Source organism: Onychomys torridus, chromosome 1 (genome assembly GCF_903995425.1).
Source record: "Onychomys torridus chromosome 1, mOncTor1.1, whole genome shotgun sequence".
NCBI lineage: Eukaryota > Metazoa > Chordata > Mammalia > Rodentia > Cricetidae > Onychomys > Onychomys torridus.
In genome coordinates this window covers 90,904,689-90,923,044 of record NC_050443.1, presented here as the reverse complement: position 1 = coordinate 90,923,044, position 18,356 = coordinate 90,904,689, and the positions used below count along the sequence as shown (strand labels likewise).

Here is an 18,356-nt window from a genome sequence, read left to right as displayed (position 1 = left end):
TCAGGAGCAGAGCCTTAGCTTTGGGTCCTACCGTGTCACCTCCTTGAGCACACTTCTGCTACATCACCTGTGTGAGCACCACCAGCAGGGGACAAATCAGGGCAAGTCACACTTCAGAAGTCTAACAAGTACAGTTTTGATCTTACCAATCCAGTAACCCATACTGAGGCAGGGCAGGGCAGGCAGGAGAGCACAGATGGTAGGGTGCACACATAGCCTAGCATGCATGGAGCCCTGGGTGGCATCTCTAGCACCAAATAAGCAGCTGTGCTAACACATACCTGCAATCTTAACACTTGGAGGGAAAGGCAGAAGAAGGATCAGAAGTTCAGGATCATCCCTCGCTACATAACAAGTTCAAAACCAGGCTGCGATACAGGAGAACTTGCTGAATGAAAGCAAACAGGCATGCAAGACTCTGAGGAACCCAGCAGGTGTTCACCTTCTAACCCATCCCTGAGCAGCCACCAGCTTAGCAAAGTGGCCTGTGCAGCTTTCTTAGGCTGCCCTAAATGTTAACACTGGCTACATCCACCCAACCTGGTCACCAAGGAAGGATGGTAAAGTTGGGTAAATTTAATGTGCAAATCCCCCAAGGAATTTAAAATGCACATTTTTCTATAACCCACCCATTTGTTTCCACTTTGGCTAGGCTTTTTCCTCTAGGACACGTGCTTGGTGTCACAATTATAGAGTCTTAGGATGACAAACCCTGTGGCCCATGGGTTAAGCCGCCTGGACACAGGGAGATGGACTGAAATTGACATATCTGATTTCAAGCACCAGGTCCACGGCCTGAAGCCGCTTGTCCCTTGTCATCCCCAGGCCTGTCTTCTTAGCTGGATATGAGACCAATTCCACTTAGAGCATGAAATCCATGTAAAGCTAACTTAGCCCACTCCTAGCACGCAGCAGGCACTCAATAAATGGAAGCCACTCTGTGAATGAGGTCCCCTGGGGGCAGTCAGAGTCCAGAGGGGAGCTGAATACACGTCCCAATAATTATGACCCAGCATGGGGACTGATTAACCGCAAAATGAAACAGGAGTGTGTGCAGTGGGGGAGGGCGGGGGTCATTGCTCTGCTCTAGTGAGGAAGGTGCTGCGAGAGGAAGTAGCTGGCTTGATGACAGCAGAAGACAAGACAATGGTATCTAGATGTGTGTGACGATGTGTAGTACACGGAAGGGCAGGCAGGCCCAGGGGGCCATGAAACCCAGGAGAAAGCACCTTGGAAGCAGGTCATCGAGGGCCCTGAATGACACACCGAGGGACTTACACACTTGAAGCTTCTTCTCGTAGACTGGCGACTAGTGGCCTGTCTCCTGTGCTCCCCACTCAGTACCCACACATCACACCTATGCCCCTACAGCCCTATCAGCAGGTTGCTGGCTCACACTAGAGGGAAAGGGACATAGAGGTGGTGAGGGCACATCAACAAGCCTGGTCACCAAGGATAATTCAAGTGGCCCCCGTCCTGGGAAAGCAGGAATGGAATTCTTTCTTTTCTGGTGTGTATAGGCCAGAGCACACCCTCAGGTGAGGTCCCTCAGGAACCATCACTTTAGTTTTTTGAGACAAAGTCTCTCACTGGCCTAAGCAGGCTACTTGGGCTGACCAGTGAAGTCCAGGGACCCTCCTATCCTGCTTCCTCAGCACTAGGATGACAGGTGCTTGCTACCACACCTGGCTTTTTGACATGGGTGTAGGAGATCATACTCAGATCCCTGTGTTGGTATGGCTGACATTTTATGCCTTAGCCATTTCCCCAGCCAGAAATAAAAACATTAACTGGCAAAGCCACTGTGTAGCCTCTCTGATACTTAGAAAACCTTAAGGCACACAACTCATCCTGACTCCAGGTTCCATGCTCCAGTGGAAGTCACAGGTCACTTGGCTTACTGGGGGGAAATGCAGCAGAAAGGGAAGAGGGTCTCAAGTTTTGCATTGTGACTCCAGCCACCTATGAGTCACCCCACGAGTAAGTCCTGGGGCCCACCTACCCAGTCAGTGTGGAACTACAGCTGGCTGTACTGCACCTCACTCACAGGAACCAGCAAAATCACAGCCATTGTCCACTCACCCAGAACTTTACGAGGAAGAAGGCATTTTGAGGACCTTTTCCAAACAGTTCCTTCAAGCCACCTTTCTTTTCAGGAAATTTGTCATATATCTGACGAATGTCCACAGATTCAAGCAATGGGTCACTGTAAGAATGGTTGGCATGTCCAATGTGCACGAAGAGGTGTTTGTTGTACTGCAAGAGAACAACAGAGACATTCCCATTACAAATGCTTTCTTAGAACAATGGAGACATCCCCATTACAAATGCTTTTGTAGAACAACAGAGACATTCCCATTACAAATGTTTTTGTAGAACAGGGACTCACCTACATGAGCAGAGAGCGAGTGGGAATTTTGAAATCCCACCTCTGAAAAGATACATTAGAGAGTAGAGGAAAACAACCATTGTCACTGATGGGCAAGGTCACATAGTTTCCGAAATGCCTAAGAAAGCTCCTCAGGTACACTAAGATGCCATGAAAACGTCAACTACCAAACCAAGAAACAATTCTTAGATGACTACAGCTGCTGACTGGATCACCCACAATGCACTTTCAGCCCCAGCTCTCCAAGTAGGTACTCCCTTCCTTCTGGCAGAAATGAGAGTGCTGAGTGGGTCACCAGGCAACACAGGAACCCATAAGAAACTTCTGTGTGAAGGGCTGGTCAGCACAGTTGAGTGCAAAGTTAGGATCGTGAGTAAGGATCTCCAGGGCCAAACAGGGACGGTAAGAGAAAAAAAAGCATCGGTCAATTGCGAACAAAGAAACAAAAAGCTCAAATTGTATTAAGTCATCTACTGATAAAGGACACTCTTTCTCCCCCGGATGTGTTATAAGACCTTATTTGGTTTGTCATTTCAGAGACACAGTCTCACTATGCAGCTCAGGCTAGCCTGCAATTTGATATGTAGACCTGGTTGAACACACATACATCCACCTACCTCTGCCTCCTAAGTACTGGGATAAAACATATTGCCACCACACCTGGCTTATAACTTTGTACATGGAATACAAAGAAGTGTCCTGACCCCCAACAATTATTTAAACATCACTAATGCTAGACTCCATTCTTACTAAACTGGAATCTCTGAGAATTGAGGCCAGGCATGGGTCATTTTTAAAGTTCCTTGATGAGATCCAATGTGTAGATGAGTATGAAGCTACTATCTAGAAACTTGGTACCTGACACTTTGGGCCTGCATTTCCCACTTATTCATATGGAATGTCCAGGAGGGCAGGGGCTCCAGAAGAGCTCAAGGAATCACAAGGGACACTGCACCCCAGTTCTTTACATTATGGACCCCCACTAAACCACTTTAAATCAACAGCTTACCAACTATAACCCTGAGTTAGACTATTATAGTTAACACTCAAATTGCAGAAGGCTTAGCAAACGTTCCTACAGCTTTGCCTGAAGCACAATCCTAATTAGTCTTAATCAATAAAAACACAGAGACAGATATTGAGGGTGAAAACTGAAAGATCAGAGAAGCAGAGCAGCAGCCACTAGAAACTTCTTACCTCTACGAATCCTCAGACCAAATGGGGGCGGGGAAGGCGAGATCCTGTCTCTACCTCCCTAGTGCTGGGATTAAAGGTGTGCACCTACTGAGCTGTTTCTCTTTTAGACTGGTTCAGTCTCCTGTAGCCCAGGGTGGCCTTGAACTCCTGGCCTTCCTGCTTGTTTCTCCCAAGTGCTGAGTTTAAAGGTGTGAACCACCACTGCCTGACCTCTATGGTTAACTAGCGGCTAGCTTCACCCTCTCATCTCCAGGCAAGCTTTATTTGTCAGAATACAAAATAGCATACATTTGCCCATTGGTTAAAAAAAAAAAAAAATGTGGAGTCCAGATTCAGCCAGTTCAAGAACAAAACGCTATACCCAGTATATGCCATCTGTGGCAGTGGCCTTGCCTTCTTAGTGTCGAAAGGATGATGGAATGAATCTCAGTGTTGTCAGAGGTTTAAATGACACCATACTTGGAAGTTTGTCACAGATCCTAGAGCCAATGAAAAGCAGGCACTCAAATGCTAGCTGCAGTCATTTTAAATGGCACTCCTAAGATCCAGTGCATACTTGTATATTTAAAATATCTCCACAAAGAAATGGTTTGAGGTTATGTATAATTCAGTTTCATCAATTGGGCCGACTAGCTATAAACTCTAGAAAATAAACCTCAAAGGAATGCCAGCTGCTATTCTGATTGCAACTGAAGACCTCTGGCCATGACATTGAGAAGCAGAAGAATGGATATCTCATCAGATGCCAGTACATCATGACTAGGTGGATATCTTCTTTAGGATGGCCAAATCCTCTCTTGGAAACATCTGAGGACTAATTTTATCAAGGCTTCCAAGAATGGTAGATTCCAGGTGAGATGAAAACAGGACCCTGTAGAACTCTTACATACACTCAGCATAGGGACCAGATGCCTGGCAGCTTTGAGCTCAGACAGAGAGCCTGCACGCCTCTGTGGAAGAGGAGAGTGAGGCTATGCTTAAAGGCCTGAAAAGTCAGGGTACATCTATGCAAAGGCTATCACATTATCTTCCTATTTTTATTTATTTTCATGAGATGGGTGTTTGTTTGTGTGTATGTATATGCAGCACATGCATGCCTGTTGTCCACAAAGGCCAGAAGAGGGTACAGATCCCACAGAGCTGAAGTTACTACAGATGTTTGTAAGCTGCCATGTAGATGCTGGGAACCAAACTCATCCTCTGCAGAAGTAGTAGGGGTCACTTAACCACTGAGCCATCTCTCTAGTCCCAAGGCCATCTTCTCAATGACAAGAAAAACAAAGGCCACAGAAAGATGTGAGGCACAGTGAAGGAACAAGTAGTCTCTAGCTTAAAGTCTGAGTGGTCCCAGTTCTGCTACCTCCTGTAGGCAGTGAGTCATGGAAAAGAATGGAATGCAGCAGGCCCTGGGGACACAGTGGATTGAATCAGATGTCCTGCCTGAGTTCCCAGCTCTTCTGACTCACTTGTGGCCCATGGGCTAGGGCAAAGTGGGAACAAAGTTAACAGGCTCTGAAGCTCAAAGTCCTTTTGCTCTTGATATTGAAATGGGCCCACACAAATGTTGGGAGCTCAGACCGCTCCTTGCCAAGAGGTCAGGAATGTGAACAGAAGGGAGAACGTTATCATATTCGTAGGGACCGAGAAGGGGTAGCCAAGCTGTGGAAGCCTGTCCTTTGAGCCTAAGAGCCATTACCATCTTCATGAGAACAGCTGTGATTGCCCCCGAACACCTTCCAGATCCAGCTTGTTGAGGGTTCCTCATGGGAGGACGGAGTGAGTGGGAGGGTCATGCGACCTTACTTGACATCTAGTCACTCTTTCCTACTTTTTCCCAGCTGTATATAATTTTGTCTGAGCTGTCCACTGCCTTGAGATTTCAGGACCCCCAAGAGTAGACAAAATGTGGACCATTAAATGAAAGGGAACCTCATTTATGCAGCTATGGGGCAGTTGCCATTGATACTGAGGGAAGCTTTTTTTGATAGTGTGGTTTTGTTTTGTTTTTTAAGTGGGGGGGGAAATCAACCACATCACTGTAGGCAACCCTTCACTCATGGTCTCTAAGGGAACCCAGTGGACTCACTGGTTCTCAAAGGTGGACTTGAATGGAATCCTTACTTTGTTTTGTCATCGATGCCTAGCCTGGGGTCAGGAGACGTTTGTTTTCATCTCCCCAAGATGGGTTCATACAAGTTGAAAACCGTGGTACTGATTGAGCACAGAGAAGGAACCCTCTGAACTTCCTGTGCACTCTGGCAGCGCAACGCCTGTATGACGGAAGAGTTCCAGGATGAAAGGGAACTATTATAGGCAGATGGTGCTTGGAATAAAGCCTGCCAGACGCAGAGCAGTCAATAAACTAGCCGCTAAGACAATTAATGGTCTGGGTTATGAATATTCACTCCATCCTACGGTAGGAAAAAAATATCCATCACTCAAAAGCTAGGAGCAAGCAAAAGAAGGTGTGTAGCAGGTTTAAATGATGGAGCTCGACCTTCAGAGCCAGCTGCTCGGGGGAAGTGAACCTCTTGCCTGTGTGGAAGGAAGGGAAACCAGGTCTTGTTTCCCAGGGCTTTTGTGAGCATGCTTTTCATATGTATGACTTCAGGTCATCCTTGCTGTAGTGGACTTTACATTCTCCTTACAGAGGAGGAAAGAGGAGTTACACATTGTTGTTTGAAGTCACACGTTTGGGAATAAGCCCGGAGTCAAGAACTAAAGCTTGGGCATGTAAGAGAGAGGCTTTGGGTCTCACAGACATCACTATTTTCTTCCTGAGGAACCATCTATGCCCTCCCAGATGTGCAGTCAACTGTTCCTGAAAGCTGAATCAAGGAGAAAAGCTGAACAGCGTTTCCCAAGTCCGTGAAATTAAATTAGAATTCTAGATCAAGTCACAAGTGCAGTAGACCGAGTCTTCAAAGGTTTCTATTTGGAGGATGTGACCTCTGTGCCCAAAGGGCTGAAAGGGATAGAGAAGCTGGTGCTGTCTCTCCAAGGCTGGGGACTTGAAACCAAACCCTGGCCAGTGGTGTTTGCAGGCTTTACTGCTGCCAAGGAGTGACCCTGCTTCTAAGAATACAAAGGACTGAAGGAGGTGTCCTGGAGACCACAGCATGCAACAAACAGACCTCGCTTCCCTTCAACTCAACCTGAGCAGCTCAGGAGTCCTTCTGGCTGCAAACCCAAAGGGCAAAACGAACAAAACAATCTGATGTGCTTACGCCTAAGTGTAAACAAAATCAAAACTCCAAAGAGACTGGGTGAGGCTGTAATTCCTTCCTAAGGGAATGGGGTAGGAATGGACACTTCCCTACTAACTGCCTCCTTCCCCAAGAAACCCAAGGCATGATGTTTTCCCCCAAAAGGTGGTATACACATCAAAAACAAAAACAAAAACAAACAAAAAAACAAACAAACCAAAAAAACCCTACAACCAACCAACCAAACAACAGAGCAGGAAAACACTTTCCAAAGGAAGGTAACTGCCCAGAAATGACAAGACTCAGGACTATAATTCTTCAAAACCCAACCTGTTTAGTTGAAAATAGTAACGTGTAAACATCAAAAGATGGGACAAGGGAAGTTGAGTGGGTGGAGATACTCTCATGTACACAGGAGCTAAGGCACTGGAAGGAGAGGAGGAAGGTGCAAACGAGGGAGGGTGGAAGGTGAGAACCCCACAAGACTGTCCTCTGACCACCACACTCAGGCGTGGCACATGCCAAACAGAAACCATAAACTTAAAAAATACAGTTTCCAAGGCACTTTATAGCTATAAGTAGCCACCCAAATATCCAAGGCAACAACAGAAAAGGCACCTACCCACGCTGTATTTTCTCCGTGGATTTTAGTAGAATGACCCACACACCTACCACCTACCTACCGTCCACCAGGCATTGAGCTAGGAACACTAAACCCATAAGCAAACACTGCAGGGTGCTTTTCTTTGAAGACTGGGCAGAGACAGTGTGGAGGCGGCTTCCTAGATCATGGTTCTGTGACTAGAACCATGTTCCTCACCTAAGCGAGCACCCTTAGCCCGATACTGAGATCATGAGGACATGGAAGACTGTCACCCCCACCTCTCCTGCACATCACAGTTAAACCGGTTCTTTTCATAAAATGACTACGGAGACTCAAGAGATGGCTCAGTGTTTGCAGTTCTTGGAAAGGCGACCAGTAGGATGTGGGCTGTGGGGTCCTGGAGAGGTGGTAGCAAGGAAAATGGGAGATTTCTCTATTAGAACAGCCAGAGAAAGTTCTAGAGTCGTACTAGAAATGGGGTGCCTGTGTGCATCTGGAACCCCCAGAAAGATACGCTTGTATAGATATAAAAAACAGACAGATGACGAACAGAGGCAATTACATACTCTTGGGGACAAGTTTCTAAGAAAGAAGATAGAGCAAACAGGTCACACTGCTATATGAAAAATAAAACTGATTTGTAATATAAGTGACGAAGAATTAAACCAGAAATTCTGATAGCCTACACTAAGGCGTTAAAAGCAGAATGAAAGCAGGTGTTTTATATTTAACATATGCTAAATATAGAGAGCTGAATCCTACTCTTCCATAGTAAGAAGTCAATGAGTATTTTCTAAAAAAAAAACATGAAAAAGGGCCCTTCAAAAGTGTGAAGACCTGAGCTCCATCACCAGTGGAATGTGCATGGACACACACACACACACACACACACACACACACACACACACACACACAAGTGATAATAAATTGCATCTAAAAGAATATGGAGAAGTGGTTGTAAGAGCTGTGCAGAAATATCACTAGTAAGAGGGACAAGGAGGTGAGGAGACACCGGGTGGCATATGACTGTTTTCCTTATAGACCATGTGGTTCAATTAGCCTTAGCTTTAAAAACAGTCCATGAAAAACTACCATAGGGCATGGGGGGGGGGGGGGAGAGGAAGGAAAAAAAACATAAAAGGAAGCAAAAGTATGACTTTTAGGGATGCTTATTTATTCGCTATTGATTACAGGCTCCCTGGGGTTCGAAGACCCATGGGTCAGACGGTAAAGCTCCTCTATGGCTGAAGACAGCTGCCCAGGAGTCAGGGTGACTGTGTGCCCATAGGACCCCCAGACAAGGCAAATCCACTTGAAACTTGAGGGACTCTTGGGCTCCTCTTTCTACCACTGTACTGTGACCATAGCCTGTCTTCACTGCTGTCCCTAAGAGCCTGAAGGAGCAGAACTCCTCAGGAGTCACGGAACAAGGCGTGCAAGGGTAACAAGGACCTTCCTCCTCGCTGAAGCACGGTCTCTGTCTCCTAGGTCTCTAGCCCCATTTGCTCTTTGCTGCTAATGGAAAGCACAGAGGGATGAGGAGACCTGGGCCTGGAGCCAGCTGAGATTCCGTCCTCTTCCTTCTGAGCTGTGGCTTTCAGCCCCTCTACCCCAGTCGCCTCCATTCGAAGGCAGTTCCTGCCCTACGTGACCGCCAGAGGATTAAGTGAGAGAATGCATGGAAACAACATTATCAACTGAGCACAGAGAATCTGTCACGAATACCATTTATTCCATAACTGTGCATTTCTCTGCTTGGGCTGAGACCATCTGAAGTGGTGTGTTCCCTCAGAGAGCAACAACATGGAAAGTGATTTAAAGCAGAGCCAGAGGGTGGGAAGTTCCAGACTCATGGGGTGAGCCCCACTGCCACGGCTACAGCTACCATCACTCCTGGAGGGAGGTGAGAGTTGTAACCTGAATTTCCCTCAGGCTAGAAGACTCCAGCACCAGAGGCTCCCTTTGAGGAAACACTAAAGGTCTGTCCTCTGAAATGATGGAGTGGCTGGGGATGTACCTGATCCATGAAAAAGAGGAACAGAGATTCCGGTGATTATTGGGACTTCACCGGTTTCTCTTCCACCTCAGCCTCTTTCCTTTTCCCAATGGGACTGAAAATATTCTACCTTGTTCAGAGATTTCTGATGTGGCCATTTCATTTCTGGGAAGGGAAGAGGGGAGGAAGGGAGGGAGGGAGGGAGGGAGGGAGGGAGGGAGGGAGGGAGGGAGGGAGGGAGGAAGAAAAGTTCTACAAATAATCTCTGTGCCCTGGGATAGGCCTGAGAGCTGCACTGCACCATGCAACCTGAAGATGGCGATCTTCTCCTAAACTTCTCCGAAAAATTCCAAGTATTTGAAGAACTTAGTAAAACCTTGAAAAATGACTGCTGTCAAATGATACCAAGGGAAAAATTATAATCCACTTAGGAATTTAAAGAAACTGAGACAAATAACTCATGTCGAAGGATACTAATGTCTAAGCTGAATCAGAATGAGGACAAATCACCTGCATTTGCTTCCCATCACGCTCTAGCTTGGACTGTCCATCTGGGTACCCTCAGGGTGACCTGGGCAGCCTTTAATGGCAGGAACAGGGGAAGGGTGTGGAGTCAAGTCAAGAAAGTGACTTGCAGACTCAGGCCGCAGAGGCTGGGGATTACATGGGCCTCTATGCAGCTGCCAGAGAGCCAGTGAACCTGAACCAGGCGTTTCCTCCTGAGATTAAGCACTGCACAGTGCTATATCCCTTTACTTCCAGGATATTATACCAGGATGCCTCCTCCTCACTTCCTAGTTCCACCCAGTGCAACTGAAAAGATACAATGGCTGAGTGCAGGGCGGCCACAGGGAAGGCAAGTGGGAGGGACGCCGACCCGCCAAAGAAAGCAGATGGAGCCTGGCTGGGCCTCTGTGAAATGTCTATAAAACCTGCATTTCCAGATGCTTTCAATTGCCTCTTCCCCAAAGGCTAATGAAGAAAGAGGGTGAGTTCCCAGACCAGCTCAGAGAATATAAACCACCCAGCAACAGGCTGCAGTCATGAGAAGCCATGTGCGGGTGTGGGACAACTTAGCATTGGTCAGAGCAGCAAGAGTTGAGGGACTGCACCACACCTGGGCATCATGCAGAGCCTTGGATGCCACTTCATCTCTTGGGTCCTCCTGGAGGACCACAGAGGAAAACCCACCTGGGCCCAGCCCACCATCAAACCAAGTCGCAGCACCCCTCCAAGCCCCAGGTCAAATGTACTTTGGGACCATGTATTTTAAGGATGTCAAGGATACCCAGGTAGGAATCTACTATTGGAGAGCTGTGTGACCTGAGGCATGGTGGCTTATCAGCCTTTCTGGGCTGTGTCATCTGAACACAAGGATGACACAACTGGTTGGGTCACCTCTAGGGGGTCGATGTGAAGGTCAAGTGAAAGAGAGCTGCAACACAATCTGCCAATCAGCTACACAACTCGTGAGACACAGTAACTGGCTTAGCAGCCCTACCCAGCCTGTAAACTTCACAACTTACACACTACCCGGCTCCAGCCACCCAGGGCAGAGGCAAGGATGCTTGGAAATCCACTCTAAACTCTCCATCTCCAACCCATGCCGTCCTCAACCCTCTGCCCCCTCTCACAGCAAAGGCTCCTAGATGCTAATTTCTTTTGACTTGTTCTGATGACATTTCCCCGAACCAAGCAACGTCAGAACTGTGGTCTGACAAAGGAATTTTACTGGAGCTGGTAATTTAAGCCTTTGAAAGACGCTATAAAGATAAGAAAATTAAATCATCTTTGGGCCTGTGTTGGCCCAACCACTTTACTGGAAGGAATCAGGTTATCTGAGGGGACATCAGTGGGGACATCAATGAGAGCTGGGTCAGAGGCCCATGGTCTCCTGCAGGATGGGCTCCCTTAGGCAAGGAGGGCTGCTGACTCACTCACACCACAGCCCAGGCTCCCACGCTCCAGATGAGATGCTTCCAGCCACTTGGAGATAAGGAGCAGAAGCCAGGCATTGCTGGATCCCTAGCCTAGGCCACCCTTCAGCAATTTCCACCTAGCAGAACACAAATGTCTGGACTTTGCCTTCAGCCCACACCCCCATCTGTGAACTAACTGTCCATCCTGATCCTCTTTCTCCCCCATTTTGAGGTCATTGTCATCCTCTCACTGAAAGACAGACAGTATGGAGGGGGAGGTACTTGTCCAGCCAGAGACCTCCCTAGATATTAGTGATTTATTGCTTGGACTTTCCCTAAAATGCCTCAAGCCATTGGTTTTTTATTCAAATAGCCAACCCTTCCATCTATCTGTGAACTGTTTCCAATGCTATATAACATCTGAGGCGGGGTCCCAGCACCAATGCCAGATCTTTTTAATTTAAGGATGACATGAAACTGCATCAAGAGCTTCCTCCCCTGTTCCATGGCTCTTCTGCATTCCATCGGCATGCTCAGCCATCCCAGGTACCCTCCGCCTCTTGCAGCTGGCTACTCCCCAAGGCTTTGTCCTCACTACCCACCATCTGGTACATTTCCCATTGTAGTACTTTAAGATCAGTTCAAAAACCATTTGGCAATGTGTAATTAACATGGCTACCCAGAAACCCAACTATGCTCACACCAAAACCAGGAAACTGAGGCTCACAGGCTAAGAAGTCAAGTAATCTTATCTTTGTATGAGATACAGATGTCACAAAAGTGAGGCAGAAAAATTCAGGTGAGGACATTCTTTAGTTCTCTGCCTTCACAGAATGCTGAGCTGTAAAAGGAGCCCCTAGAAATGCTAACCCAGCTCTCCATTCATTCACCCGTGCCTTTTGGAGGCAAAAGGCCCAGCCCAGTGCTGATGGTACAGGTAGCAAGTGCTAGTGATGACCAGGCACTCACTAGGGCAAGCTCAGGAGGGTCTCGCCTGCCTGGTCAGGCGTGCTCCAGTACCACACCAGAGCTGGACCATGTGTCATCCTCTCCCAGTGTTCCCTTCTCTAATGCAGCTCTCACCTAAGCAGCCCTGCACGCTCTCCTTTCCTGCTCTCAGCTCCTGCTTGTGCTGGCACTCAAGACCACAGTGGACATGAAACATGGAACCTGGCACCTGGCAAGAGTGACAAGGAGAAGCCGTGCTGCAGGTGAGTAGAGAGACAACGCATCACTGAAGGAACCTTCCTTGTCCCAGGAGTGGGTGGGAGTGGGGGCTGAGGAACCATCCAGGCTTTATCAGGCACACACAGGACACCACTCACAGTTTCCTGCTATGAGAGTTTGTGTGTACAAGGAAACAGCTGCCTACATCGCCTCCAGACACTGGGCCCCAATTCCAGGACTGGCCCTTTAAACTGCCCACATCCATGGGGGAGCTTACACTTCACACTTTAGGTCAGTTGCTGCACAACACCAAATCCACATAGAAAGGGTATTTTCAAGCATTCCCAACCACTTCTAAAACAGACTTTGTTACTTAGATTCTTCCTTCTCTTCTTCACCCTCTGCTGTTTGTCTCTTCACTTCTAGTGGAGCCAAAGGTAACAGAGGGACTGACTGCCTTGCGGTTTTCTACCGACATAAACAACCACCAACTTGGGGAAGTGCTGCCATCTGCTGCACACAGGACACGGCGCCAGCAGGGGGCGTGCAGCCATCTAGTATTCTTCCATTAGCCCCTCACCGCCTCGGGCCATGAACACAGGCTATTCCTCAGACATAAATGAACCAGACAGCCTTTTGGTCACAATCTCAGGACTCAGAGTCAGCTGACCTGGATATGAGTCCCATTCTGAGTACCAGTTGGCAGTCTAACATTAGGCACACTGCTTCCTAAGGATTAAATAAGCTAACATATAGTGTTGGCACATAGGAAAGGTTTAAGAGGTACCGGCCATACTGCTACTGGAACTAACACCACCCGCGTGACAGTGGCAAACCTGAGACGTCCCTGGTGATGACAGCAGCATCATGCAGTGAGCCAGTGGGGTTTCAAGAAAGGCTGGTACAGAGTGGGCAGCCCTGTACCAGGGAGACAGGCTAGGGTCCAGGCTCTTGGGCTTTGCTGTTAGGCAGCTAAGCAATCATGATACAGAAGACCAGGGTTCAAAGCTGCCTATGCGACAGCAATCCCCTTCAAGCCTCTTATTCAAGAAGAGGTAGGGTGACCGACTTCAGCATCGAGCTACAGAGTAAATAAACGAGCTCCCCAGCACCCTATCTGGCTGCTTCATCTCTTTCTTGCCTGTAAGTTCTAAGAATATTCTTTAAGATGGATTTCATTCCAATTATTGTGTGCATGTGTGTCTGTGTGTGGGGATATACACATGAGCGCAGATGCCTGCTGACTCCTGGGGAGCTGCCAGATGGGGGCGCTGTGAATCGAACTCATCTTCTGCAAGAGCAGAAGTGGTCTCAAGCTCATCCCCCCCAGCCCCTACTGAGGATATCTCACCACCTCATGATTTAAACAAGCCTACAAGGCAGCAAAGATACAGGATATATACACCTGTAAGTAGATACGAACAAAGGTCTAGACACTCCAACTGAGACACTCAATTTGGTTAAGATACGAGAACTGGCCACTTTGCTGATTTCCTTATCAAATCAATGTGATTAATGTTTTCACATTAAATTTTAACTATTTCCAAATGTCTTTAAACATACCAGCTGAGTATTTTAAATGACCAGAACTTTTCTATCATAGAACAAAAATACAATGAAATTAATGTCTCGGAAATTGCAAGAACCAAAGAAATCATCCACATGTTTTGGATTTTTCAGCCTAATCTTGATTTTGAAGGAGCACTTGGGCCTGTCAGGGGCCAGCACAGGGTGTTTGCCTAGTGGATGGTAGGTGAGGTCATTGCAAAGGCTGGCGCTTCAGACACTGTTAGATACTTTAAATAACTTGGTTAATTCCCTTTCACTTCAAGGAGTCAATTACCACTTTTCTCTTCCAGAAACCACACTTTGGGCCCTTGTGTTTCCACCAAAATTGAAGATGCATAATTTTTAGCCTGCTAAACATGTAGCCCAGACTGGCTTGCAATTCATTATCGAACCAATGATGACTGTGAACTCCTGATCTTCCTGTGTCTACCTCCCAGATGCTGGGATTATAGGCATAGGCAGCCACGTCCAGGTTATGTGGTGTTGGAATCAAAGCCAGGGCCCCATGCATGCTATGCAAGCACTCTACCAACTGAGCCAGCCCCCATACATTCATATATATGCATTTAACTACAAAATGGGTGTTCTAAGAAATAATATGTGAGACAGACTAGCTAACACAAAATATATAAAAGTGATATGATTTTTAGTTGGCGAATCTGATATAAACATCATATCCCAAGTCAGAAACATCAAGATATCTTAGAAAGCATTTTCTTTCTTTTTTTTCCTTTTTTTTTTGTGCATGTGTAGCGCATAGATGTGTGTATGTATGTGCACAGGCATGCATGTGTGTGTATAGAAAAAGTATTTTCATTGTCTGAAATTATACTTACTTTCTTCCTGTTGAAATGCTGTGGGCAAGACCCAGGGTCTTGCACATTCATACTAAATAAGCCCTCTCCCACTGAGCTATATCTCTAACCTTGAAACTAGACAATTTTGCTTTGTTTTGTTTTTTAAGACAGGGTTTCTCTGTGTCACAGGTCTGGCTGTCCTGGAACTCATTCTGTAGACCCAGCTGGCCTCAAACTCAGAGACCCACCTGCCTCTGCCTCCCTAGTGCTGAGATTACAGGTGTGCACCACCTCTGACCAGCTGAAACTAACATTTTAAAACTAAAGATCAAGAAACCTTACTTTTAAAAAGACTTTAGTTTTCATTACACACCTTCTGTATGCAGGTGTCTTTGAATGCACATGCCCTTGGAGACCAGGAAAGGGAATCAGATCTCTGGAAGCTGGAGTCGCAGGTGGGTGAGGTCTTTGCAGGAGCAGTACACAAAGAACAAGCAACTTTCAGCCTCTGACACACTATATGTAGTTGGCCCTTAGCATACTGTACTTCCTTTCTATTTAGTTTGAACCTTAGTCTATGAGATGGTGTCATCTACATTCCCCAAACAGTATAGTATGAAACTACTTAAAATAAGAAATTCACGACAACAAGAAACCCTGCCTTGAAAAACCACACACACACACACACACACACACACACACACACACACACACACACACACATACACGGGAGGGAGGGAGGGAGGGAGGGAAGGAGGGAAGGAAGGAAGGAAGGAAGGAAGGAAGGAAGGAAGGAAGGAAGAAGGGAGGGGTGAGGCGAAGAAATCCATGATTTAAAGTACAGGAGACGGTGTGTGTAGACTATAGGGGAACTGAGCATCTGCAGCTTTTGAGATGTTCTGCCCACACTGAGGGACCATGGTCAAGAAATCTGATGTGTGTTTGATTAGGCGTATTTCAAACATCAGCAATAGGGTAGAGAGGGAGAGACCTCCTCAGGACCATGCAGGCAGTCAGGGTCCTTTATCAACAGTGTGATTTACAGCAGTTGGAACAGTAGACTTCAGGAGGCCCAAGTCTGGTCCTTTGTTTGCTAACTGTATAGCTCAAGTCACCTGGCCTCAGTCTCCTCCTCCGCAACGTGAGAAAACAGAACCTACCTAAAGGCCTACAGAGAAAGAGTCAATGGCAAGACATAGGGGAACAAACGGGGTGCAGGAAGGAGAAGGTGAGGCCAGCGTCCAGGCAGAAGCGGACTGCCATATTCTGCCGTCTCACAATGCCCCCACCTGTGTGGACTAGCCTAGCAGACCCTGCGGCTGCTCTCCAGTTTGTTAGCACTTTACTTCATTATCCCCTAACTCTGGAGCAGCCTCATTCTCTGCCAGCCCTCAGGGTGGCAGGTATATGGACAGACCCCTCGTGAACTCTTGGTGTGCTTGGATGGGGCAGCATCTCTGCCTTGGGTACCTATCTCTGCACTCAGCCAAGCAGAAGCTCAGACGGTCACATCTAAAGCTCAGCATATTGTTCACTTATGACTGTGTGTGCTCACCTGTTTGTCTGTCTACTGTCTGTCTGCCTGCCTGCCTGCCTGCCTGCCTCCCTCCCTCTGTGTCCCAGACAGGGTCTTACTATGGAGCCCTGGCTGTCCTAGAACTATGTTGATCAGGCTGGCCTCAAACTCACTGGGATCTGTCTGCTCTGTGTGTGCCACCAAGCTGCCTATGACTCCTTCTCTTGATAACAGATGACAGCAAGACCCACAGTGACTCCTGGAACCACATTTCCAGCGTGGTTCCCAAAGAGGTCAGTGCTGCAAGACAGAGTAGGGCAAGGAGTTGGTGAGGATCCCAACACTAACTCATGACTGCTTCAGTTGCTGCCTGGGGCTCACCCACACACAGATGCAACCCTCACACTCACAGCCAAGGAGTGGGCGTGAACAAAGGGTACAGGCTTCTGGGGTGGGGAAGAAGGGAGGCTCGCATATGCATGGGATGATGTGTACAAGATGGAGTGGGTGGGGAAGGAGAAGGAGAAGATGACAAACAAAGTCCAGATGCCTGTGTTTCTGGTATTTACAGCATGATAAGGCATTGCTGTCTACAGAGCACCAACATTACTTCTGAAGATAATGCTTTCGTTTGTGTTCTTTTCGGGATGAGGGACCCAGAGACTTAGAGATACTGGATAATATAATGGCTGACTGTTTAGGCTTTAGTGCTTTAGAATGAACCTTTAACCCAGAAATATGAACTATATGATTGAAGAAGTTACTAGTCCACTGTCATCATTTATCTAATATAATAGTGTCCAAATACTTTACATCATATCAGCCACATAAGAATGCTCACTACGGGTTACATAAGCCTGGTGAGGGCCTGCCCTCCAGCCAAGGTACTCCCTGGAACTTGTGGTCCAAGCAGCAATAAATACCCACCTTTGAAGCTGGAGCTATCTGCCAACAGTATCCTTCTCCCTGGGTGAAGAAGGGCTCCCCAGCTGTTCCATGTCATGTTTTTACACAGGACATTTCACAGAGGTGTAAAGAAAAGGGGGTCGGTAAGGGATAGACCACAGAGTGGAGAAATGAGCAGCTGTGGAACACTTGCCACTAGCCACACCCCTCTGGGCATACTCACCGAGTCTGGGTCTCTCTGCTGTTCAAGGAAAGCTGAAAATTCCACCAGACGAAGCTTGGTTGTGCCAATGGAACGGCCCTGCCAGGCAGGGACGGAGGGAGCTGGGGCTGATGCAGGCTCAAACCCTGAAATAACAATTGTCACCTTTACACAAGTCCACATGTACCTCCTCCTAGACCTCAATGGGGTGGAATTCTGAACACAGAGGGCCTGGAAGGACAGGACAACTCCCTCCACTAATGGTACTCAAGCAGTGTGACAGCTGAACAGATCACATGAGGCTCATCGTGAAGACAGCTCCAACCAAGGTTAAAGGCCTGTGGCAGGACACTGTTAGTTGATAGTTAATGTCCATTGTCAGCTTCATTAAATTTACAATCACTGTGGTAAAACATCGATGAGGTTTAACTTAGGAAAATGAAAGAGTCACCCTGATAATGCCATCTCACAGCTAGGGCCCTGAACAACAGATAAAAGAAACAGAGAGCTGAGCATCAGCTTTCACCCCTCTCTGCTTCCTGCCTGTGGATAGAATGTGACCAGCTAGCTACCTCACACTCGGGCCACCATGACCTCACTGCCAAGATGGACTCTACCCTCAAATTGAGAAACCAAATAAAACTTTCCTCTCTTCAACTGCTTGTATTGATGTTTTGATATTTTGTCAAAGCAACTAGTATAGGCAGGTGATCCTGGGTAAAGAGGGCAGGTTGGAGAGCAAGCCGAGGAGGACAGAAGCATCTAAGGAAAAGCTTGTGAAGGCATCCTGTGAAGCCAGGACCCATACAGCATTGCTGCTATTGGCTCATCTTCTATCTCAAGACTAGGAACATTCCCTCAGGATGCTCCATGGAAGCAGAGGGTAAC

The 18,356-nt window shown here is 47.3% G+C and overlaps 1 protein-coding gene across 2 annotated transcripts in view; it reads right to left on the bottom strand.

The window, feature by feature from the left end:
• Tead1 (TEA domain transcription factor 1) overlaps positions 1 to 18,356 on the bottom strand; it is a 226,709-nt gene that overhangs the window by 23,664 nt on the left and 184,689 nt on the right. For both annotated transcript variants that reach the window (XM_036168990.1, XM_036168980.1), the window contains 2 exons: positions 17,490 to 17,614; positions 2,083 to 2,256 (listed from right to left, as the gene is read on the bottom strand). In XM_036168990.1, coding sequence (XP_036024883.1) covers positions 2,083 to 2,256; positions 17,490 to 17,614 — 299 coding nt within the window. The remainder of the gene's footprint in view (positions 1 to 2,082; positions 2,257 to 17,489; positions 17,615 to 18,356) is intronic.